The 13,828-nt window shown below is 45.2% G+C and overlaps 1 protein-coding gene across 2 annotated transcripts in view; it reads left to right on the top strand.

Annotated features, from left to right (window-relative positions):
- Positions 1-13,828, top strand: part of MTMR7 (myotubularin related protein 7) — a 125,048-nt gene that overhangs the window by 79,001 nt on the left and 32,219 nt on the right. For both annotated transcript variants that reach the window (XM_045454899.1, XM_045454908.1), the window contains one exon: positions 7,082-7,216. In XM_045454899.1, coding sequence (XP_045310855.1) covers positions 7,082-7,216 — 135 coding nt within the window. The remainder of the gene's footprint in view (positions 1-7,081; positions 7,217-13,828) is intronic.

Below are 13,828 nucleotides of genomic sequence, written 5' to 3' on the forward strand. Positions count from 1 at the left end.
TCTTCAGGGTAAGCATACAGCCTTCTGTGTCGCCTGCTTTGGAGGAAAATATTCATTTAGCAGTGTAATTTCCATTAATTGGAAGGATATAAATGGTCTTATTTTTCGTTAAACTCACTGCTCTGAAATGGGGTCTAAAAAAGGCAAGGATAGTATTAATGTTCTGTATTACTTGACTCCAACTATATTTAAGCCTACACAGAACTGGAACAGGTACTGAAAGTCAAATAAAGATAGGAATTTCTTTAAAAAAAAAACCATGATGGAATGAATAGGGAATTTCATGACATCGTATTTGAAATTAGGATACCAGTAGCATTGGCACTTTTTGGAGCATCCATTCGTAAAGAAGTAAGAGAGGGAGGATCTTTTATTCTTTTATTGTTGTTTAGAGGTAAGGGTGGGCTAGGTATTTATTATTTTTTTTTTATAAATTTTTTTTTTAACGTTTATTTATTTCTGAGACAGAGAGAGACAGAGCATGAACGGGGGAGGGTCAGAGAGAGAGAGAGGGAGACACAGAATCTGAAACAGGCTCCGGGCTCTGAGCTGTCAGCACAGAGCCCGACACGGGGCTTGAACTCACGGACCGCGAGATCATGACCTGAGCCCAAGTCGGCCGCCTAACTGACTGAGCCACCCAGGTGCTCCTGGGCTGGGTATTTAAAAAGTGAGCCTAGAGGCGTCTGGGTGGCTCAATGGGTTGAGCGTCCGACTTCGGCACAGGTCATGATCTCATGGTTCATGAGTTCGAGTCCTGTGTTGGGCTCTGTGCTGACAGCTCAGACCCTGGCGCCCACTTCAGATTCTGTCTCCCCCTCTCTCTGCCCCTCCCCCGCTCACTCTGTCTCTCTCAAAAATAAATAAAAACATGTAAAAAATTTAAAGTGAGCATAGTATCCATCCTACTGCCTTTCCTTCTGTTTTGATATTCTTGAGAAAAGGATTTTTTTTTTTTTTTGGTCACTGTGAGTATTGCAGAGGGCAAGTGTGTGCTGTCTCAGAATGGGTTAGAAGTTTTAGCAATTAGAGCTCAGAGGCCAGCCTCTTCACCTGCTGACCTCAGATTCTCATTGTTCCATTGCTGCTCTTGTGTGCCATTCATTCTTTGATCTCCAGGCTTGCAAATGAATCATAACAGCCATCAGTTATAGTTTAAAGTAATTGATTTCTTGTATTTAGAACTTCAAGGAAGACAATGCTTCATGTTTTAGCTCTTCTTACAAAGTAAGGAACAGAGATGCGTTTCTTTTTTTTATGTAAATTTTTTTGTTTACTTTTGAGAGAGAGACAGAGAGCGCACAAGCGTGGAGGAGGGGCAGAGATGGAGACAAAATCCTAAGCAGGCTCTGCGCTGTCAGCGTAAAGCCTGATGTGGGGCTTGAACCCATGAGCCGCGACATCATGACCTGAGCCGTAGTCCAGTCTTCAGCTGACCCAGCCACCCAGGCACCCCACAGAGATGTGTTTCTAAGCGTTGTTGATGAGCTGGTTACTGCAGGGAAATACTTAGCGTGCCCGTACATGCATACCCACTCTCCCACCCCCATGAATTAACTCTCTGCTGCAGGTAGCATTATGATCCATTTTGTTTTTTATAACATTTGGGTTTTAATATCAAAGTTAACTGTGTAAATCCTTCTGATGCAACCAGGGATTTTTATAAAGGGAAATATGATCGGGGTGGATTTCTGTGGTTAAATGGAAGATGTTTGAGGTAACAAAGCAGCAGTTCGTGCTGTCGTTGCTTAGGAAAACTCATACCTAAACCAGGCAGTCTTCCATGCAAAGTAAACAGATAGAAATCATGTAAATGGTGTAAATGTGCTCATCTTTCTTTCTTCCCTTGTGTGGTTTCAGACTTTATAGACTTAAGAATATGTATTCCTGGGGTGCCTGAGTGGCTTAGTTAAGTGCTGACTTTGGCTCAGGTCATGATCTCACGGTTCATGGGTTCGAGCCCTGTGTCGGGCTCTCTGCTGACAGCTCAGAGCCTGGAGCCTGCTTTGGATTTTTTGTCTCCCTCTTTCTCTGCCCCTACCCTGCTTGCTGTCTTTCTCTGTCTCTCAAAAATGAATACACATTTTAAAAAAATAAAAAGAATATGTATTCCTATCCCAATAAAACTTATGCTTGTGAATAAGAATATCATATTCTGTAGTTAAACTACTATTTCCCACATATCCTTTTGTTACCAAAGAGACATTTCTGATAGAGAGGTGGCTTGGCTAATGTGGGGTGTGGGACCCAATAGTTAGGTTAAGAGAAGCTTGGAGTGCACATGATTGCATGAACTAGAAGTCCTGTGGAGAATCCTTTGATAGAAATGCCTCTGCTGAGGGTACATAATTCCTTTTGGATCAGTTTTTATCATATATGGTGTTAAAATCATATCCTATTCACTTGTTGATGAGATTAGGACTCCTGCCCTAGGGCTCCAGAGAAGGCTGAGCCCATGACACCCGACACTGGACGAATGAAGTTGTCAGCAGTGTATTTGTTGTACACACTCACTTCCTAGGAGGGGAGGACATGGCTGCCATACAGGCCCTGCAGGGCTGCACTCAGGAATAGAGGGAACCAGCAGGGATTGTGGGAGGCGGGCTTTGTAGTACCAAGAGGGTGAGGTGACCTCAGGTTCCTGCGAGGATGTGATTGGCTTGGTTAATTCCATGGGCTGGCAGGTGCCTGAAACCCTCAGCTCAGACTTGAGCAGGAGCTACATCTGGTCCGTAGGGAGAATTGTCCAGCCAGGGAGCTTTGTCCATAGGAGCAGATGTAAAGGGGAGCTGGCCCTCCCAATTTTACCAGATGTCACAGGCAGCGCAAAATAATAATTTGAGGCCTTGAACTGCCTATGGGTTATATAAAGCCATCCAGACTCCCTTTGGATATCAAACTGTTGACAGCTTTGTACATAACAATTACAGATGTATAAATTATAAATGTCACTTATGTTCAGAAGCCTGTGCCTGTTTGTTACTACCAGCCCTTAGAATTGCTGTATCCTTTGTTCTTTCTTATTAAATGTTTTAATTATTTTTTTTAATTTTTTAACGTTTATTTATTTTTGAGACAGAGAGAGAGCATGAACAGGGGAGGGGCAGAGAGAGAGGGAGACACAGAATCTGAAACAGGCTCCAGGCTCTGAGCTGTCAGCACAGAGCCCGACGCGGGGCTTGAACTCCTGGACCGTGAGATCATGACCTGAGCCGAAGTCGGCCGCTTAACCGACTGAGCCACCCAGGCGCCCCTGTTTTAATTATTTTTAAGAAAGCAGTTGTGCTTTAAATTGTGACTAAGGTGGTCTCTTAAATTCACAGCACAAATCTCTGGGAAACTCTGCAAGATTCCCAAAGAGGTGATTTCCCGTAAGAAAAATACAGACCTTCTTTCCTCCTTTTATAACTAATAGTTCTTGAAACTCACTATGTCTTAGGCACAGTTCTAAGAATGTTATATACTTCATCACACTCTGTAGTTTTGCTATTATTTTCCTCATATTATAGATGAGAAAACTCAGGTTCAAAGACAATAGGTCAGTTACCCAAGATCAGATAGTGAGTGGGAGCAAACCATGGATTAAAAGCCAGACCTTCCTGAATGCTGCATCTTAATTCTCTATCATGCTTCCTGACTTATGATTTTGTCATGCTATATTATTTTGGCTAAGAATCCCAGATCAGAAAATATTATGCCTGGATGCAGTGTCTGGCTTCCCTAATTATTAGCTATAATTAGCCCTAATTTTTGACAGCGAGTCAGTTACTTCCCTTCTCTGTGCCTTGGTTGCCTCATTTATAAAATGGAGCAAGTCATAGATGTTATTGCATATGATAGTTGAGAAGATAAAAATATGACAGAGGCTTTGTGATAGTGCTGCCATATAGCACACATTCAGAAAATGTTGGATATTTTAATTATTAGTAGCATTGTAAATGAGGGGCTCATGACAGTTTACCATGGAAGAGCTTTACCTCTGCTCTCAGATAGGTGACATCAGTAAGAAAGGCCAGCAGGGAATGGTAATAGTCTGTCACCAGTGTGACTGTCTGGGGCGTGGACAGGGCGAACAGAAGCGCTGTAAGACTACTTACTGTGCCACACAAAATTGGTGACTGTATGTTCCCTCTGGCGCGGGGAAGAACTCTGTGTGGAGCATGCCTATGGGTTATTAAGAAAATATAACTGTGAAATACTAAAGTAGAGTTGGTTTAGTGGGTTTAATATATCTGGTTTAATTTATTGGCCACATTTCATGGTGTAACTCTGCTCTGACTTAACCCTTCATTTAAAACTAGTGGCTGTCATGGGGCGCCTGGGTGGCGCAGTCGGTTGGGCGTCCGACTTCAGCCAGGTCACCATCTCGCAGTCCGTGAGTTCGAGCCCCGCGTCAGGCTCTGGGCTGATGGCTCAGAGCCTGGAGCCTGTTTCCGATTCTGTGTCTCCTTCTCTCTCTGCCCCTCCCCCGTTCATGCTCTGTCTGTCTCTGTCCCAAAAATAAATAAACGTTGAAAAAAAAATTAAAAAAAAAAAAAATACTAGTGGCTGTCAGCCTGCAGGTCATTGTCATTCCCTGGTTTCATTTCACAGTGGAAGTCCCACTTGCTCAGTGAGCGTAGGTGTGGTATGTGCGTTCTCACCAGCTAAATGTGTCTCCTTCCCCTCTAACTCTTCTGATAGTCGAAGAAATTGCCTGGTGGTAGCTGCCTTCACTAGTACTTCTTTAACCCAGATGAAGCTCTAGATCGAATTGTTCTCTTACCCGCCAGAATTCCCTCAGGGCAGCAGGGCAGGCCCTGACCCCCGAAGAGCAGAAGAAATAGAAAGAAGCCCCGGGTAAAGCCCCAAGAAAGCCCTCTGTGGCCCTTATCTTTCTATCCATCGGACGTTGCTTGTCTTCTGTCACCCAGCCCGCCTTTGGTCCCTGCCCTGCTTCACCTCTCTCCCAGACCAAGCCCTTGCCGGCCATCTCCATCCGTGTTCACGCCCTCCGTCCCTCTCTTCTCCAGCTGCAGGTGCACTTCTGCCAACAGCTCAAGAGTTGTGCAACTCTGGAGAAGCTCTGCCGCCCCTTTGCTTTGCTTGCCACTGTCCCATGCCCTTCGCTCCTGAATTCTGAACCTGGCTGCTGGGCTCAGAGTTCTTCACCCACCTCGGTGATTGCCCCTTGCCGTCACAGACTGCAACTGGAACTCTCTGGCAGTTGTCCGGTCATGTGTCTGGCTGTGGTGTGGTTCTCAGTCTTGCCAGCAGGTCCTCAGCTGTAATGGTGTAGGTGGTGTAGATAGTATAGATGGTATAGGTGGTGTAAATGGTGTAGATGGTGTGGGTGGTATAGATGGTGTAGGTAGTGTAGATGGTGTTGATGGTGTAGGTGGTGTAGATGGTGTAGGTGGTGTTGATGGTATAGGTGGTGTAGATGGTGTAGGTGGTGTTAATGGTGAGGATGATGTAGGTGGTGTAGGTGTTGTTGATGGTGTAGGTGGTGTAGATAGTGTAGATGGTGTAGGTGGTGTTGATGGTATAGGTGGTGTAGGTGGTGTTGATGGTGTAGGTGGTGTAGATAGTGTTGATGGTGTAGATGGTGTAGATGGTGTTGATGGTGTAGGTGGTGTAGGTGGTGTTAATGGTGAGGATGATGTAGTGGTGTAGGTGTTGTTGATGGTGTAGGTGTTGTTGATGGTGTAGGTGGTGTAGGTGGTGTTGATGGTGTAGGTAGTGAGAAACATTCCCGCCTTCTCCAGTGAGGACCACCAAAGCTTCCTGGTCTTCCTGGGAAACCCAAACCCTCACTGAGTGTTCCTGGGTTGAGTGTTGGGGACACGTAGGCTGTGCTTGGAGTCAGAGCTGGGTTGTCCCTTCAGGGGTAGAGCCTTGAAGTGCAGGTGCCCCGAGTGGACTCTGCCATGACTCTCTTTGGTGAGTTTCCCCTGCTTAGCCTGCCCGCCCGGAGCTAGAGGGTTCTCTTCCTCCCTGACCACCACGCCCTCCATCCTCTTCCCCAGTGGGCCCGCAGCCTCAGTGTAGGTTCTTGGAGAGTCATTCCTTTATTTTAAATGTTAACATCTAAGTCCGCAAAAAATACTTTTCCACAGAAGCATAAGTTTTATAGCTGTGAGGTTGTATCCGTGCTCACCTAATAATGCAGGTAAAGTTTTGCGCTGTTGTTTATGTTGTCTGGTGATACGGTTTACTCTGTCAGAATCGCAGAATTGGGAAATTGCAGAATAGAACACAGACCAATTCCAGAGAAGCCCCCCGCTTCTCTCACACCGGGGCCATCGGGGTGTATGCCTGCTGACCTTAGGTGCCCGAGCTCCCAGCTGCCTGGGCTTTCCTCATAGTGAAAATGTTCCCATTTAGCATTAGAGTTGGGTTTTGGTATCTGTTTCTAAATGAGCTGATAAAAAATTTGGAAAGCATTACAAAATAACTTGTTTTTAACTAGTCTTGCTATTAGCAAGTATCCTGTAAATTTTAGGAGAATAGTTATTTATTTTGTATTTCTACCTTCAAGAAAATAAAATAATACCTGTGGAAAGGAAAATAAGCTATTTATTTATTTTTAATTTTTTTTAACGTTCATTCATTTTTGAGAGACAGAGAGAGAGAGAGAGAATGTGAGCAGGGGAGGGGCAGAGAGAGGGAGACACAGAATCTGAAGCAGGCTCCAGGCTCCGAGCTGTCAGCACAGAGCCCGATACAGGGCTCAAACCCACGAACCGTGAGCTCATGACCTGAGCCAAAGTTGGACGTTTACCTGACTGAGCCACCCAGGCACCCTGAAAATAGGCTACTTAGATGGCTTTACATTTCATCAGTTAGGTCCTATCTCAACATCCATGCACACTCCTAATTTCTTACACCGAGAAACTTTGCACTGTTTGCCCTTGTTGTGGTTTCTTTGGCCTGCGTTAAAAAGAAACCAAGCTGGATTTTTGGAAGGCATTCGGACACTTCTACAAGCTGGCGTGGGGTGTAAGTGAGCCCGAGGCTCGTGGTTGGGGACATAGTCTGCAGCTGTCCGTGGGAACAGTGGCGCGCTTTCTGATGCTGTGGCCGCGGCCTCTCCCCTCAGGCCTCCATCTGTCGGAGCAGCCAGCCTCTGTCCGGCTTCAGTGCCCGCTGCCTGGAGGACGAGCAGATGCTTCAGGCCATCAGGAAAGCCAATCCAGGAAGTGACTTCATTTACGTCGTGGACACTCGGCCCAAAGTAAGTGTCGCTGTTCCGTCCCGATGCATGTCTTTGCAGCTCTGAAGCCTGAAACTGGAGACGAGGCAGAGCCAAGGAAATGGACAGCCGTCCCCCACTCAGGGCGCTTCATTTGCAAAGGGGCTGTTCCTCTTTGGCCACCCCACTCGGCCCCGTGTTTCTTCCTGGGTGAGTGTTTTTCCGCCTGTGAGTTTCCTCATCACGTCAGGTACTTTTGATAGTTCCCCCGCTGCTAGGAGTATGCTGGGTGTACAGTATACACAACACATGAGTGTGGTTTAATTTTGGAGCTTGCTCTCCTAAATACACCAAATTATTATTATTAAAAAAATTTTTTTAATGTTTTTCTTTAAAATTTTTTAAATTTATTTAGAGAGAGAGAGAGAGAGAGCGCACAGGCACGGGAGGGGTAGGGAGAGAGGGAGACACAGAATCCAAAGCAGGCTCCAGGCTCCGTGCTGTCAGCACAGAGCCTGACGCGGGGCTTGAACCCACAAGCCGTGAGATCATGACCTGAACTGAAGTCAGACGCTCAACTGACTGAGCCACCCAGGTGCCCCAATGTTTATTATTATTATATTTTTTTGAGAGAGAGGGAGGGGCAGAGAGAGAGGGGCACAGAGGATCCCAAGTGGGCTCCACACTGACAGCAGAAAGCCTGATGTGGGGCTTGAACTCCTGAACCAAAATGGGAGATCATGACCTGAGCCGAAGTTGGATGCTTAACTGAGCCACCCAGGCACCCCTACCAAATTATTTTTTTCACTTGTTTCTAAAATGACCTTTTTTTCTCTGACAATAAATTACTGTGGCTCTCCCACAGTTCAATTTTTGTGAGGTGTTCAGCTGTACTATTTCAGATTCACCTTGCGGCAATCTGTATCTGTGACTTGGAAAGATTTACAGTATATAATGTCAAGTGAATGAAAAAGTCACAAAATAATATGCATGCTCTTTTGTTCATGTAAAAAAAAATTACAGGTTTATGAAAATAGAAAGAGATCTGGAAGGATATGTGGCAACCTGTTAAAATTCCATAGAGAAGGGTGGATTTGGGGAGGTAGAGAACTTTCTACATGTCTCTTATTTGTAAATATTATTTAATTATGCATGTATTCATATACCAATTTTATAACTTAATCAGATGGTCAATAAGAAATCTAGTGGTCGAGGGATAAGCCAAGTCCATCTTGCAGGGTATCTCGACACCACACAGGTTTCCTTTTGTTTTTTTTTTTTCTTTATGCCTGTTAGCATTAGGTCCAATTTAATTTCCAATTTCATGGCCTAGACCCATTTCTTTGTAAACCAGTCAAAAAAAGGAGTCCTCAGTGGGATGTGCCAGTGAATATATGGAAACAAAATCACCCACAACTACATGGAACATATAGGACAAAATGAGATGACCAAACAAAATAGCCTTAATCAACATTTTTGTCATTATAGCTTCTTGCCAGTAATGAAAATGTACATGTGCCTATGCCTGAGGAGAGAGTAGTACATGTGGCCCATGCTCCACATGGGTGTGGAAAGGTGTTCAAGATCTAGTATGCGACAAGAGTGAGATACACAGATATGTATGATGTCATCCCATTTATGTAATAATAATTGTAAACATTATATATTATTCTATACATTGAAAAAATTTGAGGGTATGTATGCCAAGCCATTAACAGTGGTTTTTCCTGTGGGGAAAGAGGAGGATTTTCAGAACTTTTTTACCTCATAAATGATAGTTTGAAGATTGTTGTCATCATGAAAAGGTTAAAAGACCATAAGGACCTTAAATGTTAAACATAGCTACCATATGAGTCAACAGTTCTACTCCTAACTTGAGAGAAATGAAAACACATGTCCACCAAAAACTTATCTGTGAATATTTCTTGATTAATAATAGCTTAAAAGTAGAAACAACCTGGGGCACCTGGATGGCTCTGTTGGTTGAGTGTCCAACTCTTGATTTCGTCTCATGTCATGATCTCACAGTTCATGAGTTCAAGCCCCGAGTCAGGCTCTGTGCTGACAGTGCAGAGCCTGCTTGGGATTCTCTCTCTCTCTCATCCCTTCCTGGCTCTCTCTCTCAAAATAAGTAAATAAATAAAAATAGTAGAAACAACCATATGTCCATCAACTGAGAATGAGTTAATAAAATGTAGTATATCCATTCAAGGCAATATTATTGGCTATAAAAAGGAATGACGTACTGATACGTACCACAATGTAGATGAACCTTGAAACTGTTACATGAAGTGAAAGAAGTCAGGCACAGAGGATCACACATTGTGTGATTCCATTTATATGAAATTTTCAGAATAGACAGATCCATAGATACAGAAGGTAGGCTGGTGGTTTCCTTGGGCTAGAAGGATGGGAGGAAACGGCGGTGGGGGGGACATGGGTAGAGGGTTTCATTTTGGGGTGATTAAAATGTTCTAAAATTAGATTGTAGTGCCAGTTACACAATGGATATATTACACCAGTGGATGGATTGTATGGTCTGTGAATTCTGTGTCAGTAAAGCTATTTTTAAAAGGAACACAAGGACACAAGAAACATTAGAACAGGAAGCAGGAAACAGTCCAAATGATGGACAGCCCAAATCCATTGTATACACTGATAGGTACCTATAGACATAGCCTATACTCGTGGGCCGTGTGAGAATTGAGAATTGGGTATTATCCATTATGTAGGCACTCAGAGCCTGGCAATTTTCAATGCTTCTCTGAGCCTCGGTTCATCAAATATTGTGATTCATGGCCTGGTTCACTTAATTGGATGGTTTCCTAGTGTAAGATCAGTGCCCTACTCATACCCTCAACCTTCGAACAGTCCCGTGCTCCTGACCCAAGTGCAGTAGTGGGATAGCTGTGGGCCAGGCCACGGAGATGGAGTCCCTTTCAGATGCCAGATCAGCAAATCAGTCGTGGAGATCAATGATAAAATGCATGTTACAGCTGTATCACATTATAGCAGATTATACGTAAAGGATTCCCTTCCTTTTAGGTAATGTGAAAACGAAATACCCTGGTAAGAACTTCAAACTGGAAAAAAAAAAAAAAAAAAAAAAAAAAAAGGCTGCTCTGCTTGAAGATTTTCACTTGAAAGATACCAGAAAACCTCTGACTTTACTGTTCTCTTTCCATTTGTGCTTTTTTCTCGGGCTTATCATAGTACAGCCCCTCCCTTCTTACCTTGACTGCATTCTGTCCTCTTTATTGCACGTTTTGTGTAAGAAAAGGCTGTTTGGACTTGCCTCATGGTCAGAGGGGAATTAAAGAATGCCTGCATCTTAGGTAAATGTACTGAAGACGAGATACACAGGAGAGGACAGGGGCTTTCCTGGGTTGGGACGCCTTTCTCCTGTCCCGTTTTCCCAGGTTTAAATAAAGCCAAACAGATTCACCTACTGATGGCAGGGCCAGTGAACCAAGTGTGCACTGTGCTATGGAAACCTCCTGGGAAATGTGGCAGCTGTTGAGCCTGGCATATTCCGGATTTAAAATGAATTAATCCAGAGGATTTGATTTGAAGGGTATATTTAGCACTAAGCGTGTTTACTCTTGGTGATAAGAAGTTCAATGCCGATCCATTAAAGAAAATTGGCGTGTCATACAAGTGCCCTGTTCTTGTATTTGCTCACGCACACACACACTTCACATGAGTTTTAAACTGTTTGCTTAGAGCTTTCATTCTTCCAAAGAACACGTCTGTTGGTTTTTGTTCCAGAGTGTCAGGCTTCCTTGGTAGCCAGGAGATGGAGTCCCTGTTTGCTCTAGGTGGTGGGCAGGGGGAAATGGAGCTCTCAGGTTTAACTAAAAAGAGAGAGGAACAGGAGGCAACCCCAACCATTCCTGTCCTCAGTGAGGCTAGCCCCACATGCTGCCTCTTGAGGTGAAAGCCTTCTGAATTGCTTGTTGACATTAAAAACATGGGAGGCAGAAGCAGTGAGGTCCTCAGTATGTTTGAATATCTGCCCCCACCCCCCCCCCCAAAAAAAAATATATGAGGCCAAATCTTACTGCTGGGATTTGGTGCATTAAGTTGATATGAAATAATGTGGATGCAATCAATAGAAGTTGAATTACAAAATGGGAGGTAATTAATTTTATTTCAACCTTGTTCATGACTTCTCCTTGCTTTATTCTGGGTCTTGGCTGGGCTTGTAAAGATGCCAGGCACCACTTTGTCGTTTAATTCTTACAATAGTCCTGAAAATTGGGACGTGTTTTCTTTTTATGGCTAGGGCTTGGATTTAGAAAGGTAAAATAATTTGCCCAAGGTTGCACAGGTCAGAGCAGAGCCCACATTCAAATCCAGGCCTATCCGATGCCAAAGCCCAGGCTCCTTCCACTTGACCATGGAGCTGTTCACAGAAGTCAGAGCCCTGTGTGCACGTGAGGCTCAGGAGGGTTGCCACCTCCGAGCACACACCCACTGAAGATGGAGACGTGGGGCTGAAGAACCAACCACAAGCTCAGCCCAAATCAGGGCCAGGGCCAGAGGAGCCAGAAGGGCTCTGAGCTGTGCTCTGATGCCTGCACCTTGGTAGGAAGTGCTGCGCAGTACAGATAAGGGGTGAGGGAAGGCAGCCACCTGCGTCTGCGAATGCTCAGCCTTTTGTCCTTGCTCCTTCTCCAAAGACAGCTTTATGGTTATGGCTTCTAATGGCACTCTGTAAGCAGTTTTGTAGTTGCATTACAGAATTGGATATTTTTGTGTTTCTCTGGGATCGGTAATTATGTGGTTCTTACTTAGCAAATCCTGTGAGTGGGGGGAGCTGAGAGAACCCATTGTAAAGACCGAGATGCCTGAAAGAGGAGAATCTAGGATCTCCTTTTTTAGCAGGATGTGGGCCATCCTTGCCGATGGCCACTATGGCGGAGAGCAGGGGGAGAGGGAATTGGAGAGACAGCAGTATTCAGAGGCAGTGGAACATCTTCACGCCTTCTCTTTGGTAGTGCAAGGACAGAGGAGTTTCCCTGTGGGTCTAGTGGGCACGGAGGAAGCAAGTGCCCAGGAGCCATCTTGCTAGTGTCCCTCCGAAGACTTCCTCCCGAAGTTTCCAGCTGCAAGTGACTGCAGGGTGTTTGCTGGGGAGCGAAATTGAGGGGGTTAGAAGAAGTTCAAGCCTGAGGGATCTCCCATGTCAGTGACTTGTGTACCTCATATGTCCAAGAGCCCACATGTGTGCCCCAGGGGTTGCAGCATTTGGACTCTTTCACCGAGAGGGCAGGGATGGCCCATAAGTGTTGCCAGCCAAGCAGTGACATCAGTGGAGAGAGAACTGCAGTCTTGCCAGCTTTATGAAGAGATGGTTATCACTTTTCTTATCCCTCCTCTGTACTACCTCCCCACTCTCCCAAAACAGTACCTAGAAGAGGAACGAGAAACAAGGAGAGAAGACCCCTCACCAGTCCTCACAGCCTGTAACGAGAGAAAGATGAGTTTGCATCATATATGGCGTTGGCATTGTAAATGGAGCCGGGTGGTGATTTCCTCTCTGAGTGTAATCCAAAAGCTAGTCATTCTGCCTGAGATATCCTGAGGGTAGGAAAGGAAGATTTGACGGGCACAGTTGTAGACAGCAGTTGCAGGAAATAAAGCCTTCTCATGTTTTTACCTGTGTATGCCCCACGGTAAGGTTCTTCATTTCATCAGTCCCGGAGGGAGGGAGAGGATCGTCACGTGACGCTCGCTGCATGTGGCCCGGTCCTCCTCTGGCCAAGATAACTTGTTTCCATTTCCCAACCATGTCAGATTGGGCCCTGTCACTATTCAGGTACGGCATGTACTGTGCTGAAATTTGAGACTTGTGAGGCTAAGATAGTTGTAGTCTTCTGAGTGACTGGGCTGACCATGGAGTTGATATCAAGATCATCGTTGGCTAAGTTCTCATGGTTTTGGTGTGTCTGACTGACTGATTGATTTAGGGTCAGAGGAAGATCTGATTCTATTTCTTTACATTCTTGGCCTGTTCACCCCTCCACTTCGTTCTCATATTCAGTCCTTTGGCCAGTCAGCCGGTCAGTAAATCTTCACTGAGTCCCGTTCTGTGCCAGGTGGAGGGATATGGCCGCAAACCTGCCCTGCAAGCTCATCGTGGAGCCTGTGTCCTCTGCCCCAGTCCAGTGGATCTTCTCTGCCATCAACACTAAATCTCCAAATTTTCAAGTAAATCTTCTTGGAATCCCCAGTTGCTCTCCACTGTCATGCGTAAAGTCTGACCTTCTGAATCAGGCCTTTTTGTAGAGGATTCTGGCTAATTTTTAGCCTCGTCTCTGGCTACTGCCACCATCTGCGAACCGTCTACTCCACTGGCACTGGTCGGCTCTGTGATGATCTGTTCCTTGATTTTGTCTCTCACCTCTTCATCTGCAGTGCCCTCCCCTCGTTCTCCATCCTTCCAGATGATTAGCGTCTATCTCAGGCTTTTTGCTTTCATGGAATGTGACCCCCAATCCCCTAGGCTCCACGGGGCTGCTCCCGATTCAGACTCCTGCCACTATCACAGCCTCTGCCCAGTCCTGGCTGGTAGAGGCCATTATTATTTGGTGCTGTGTATTTTCCCTTCCACACTCAGAAGCTTATGGTGGTAGGAATGGCTTCTTACTC

Source organism: Leopardus geoffroyi, chromosome B1 (genome assembly GCF_018350155.1).
Source record: "Leopardus geoffroyi isolate Oge1 chromosome B1, O.geoffroyi_Oge1_pat1.0, whole genome shotgun sequence".
Classification (NCBI taxonomy): domain Eukaryota; kingdom Metazoa; phylum Chordata; class Mammalia; order Carnivora; family Felidae; genus Leopardus; species Leopardus geoffroyi.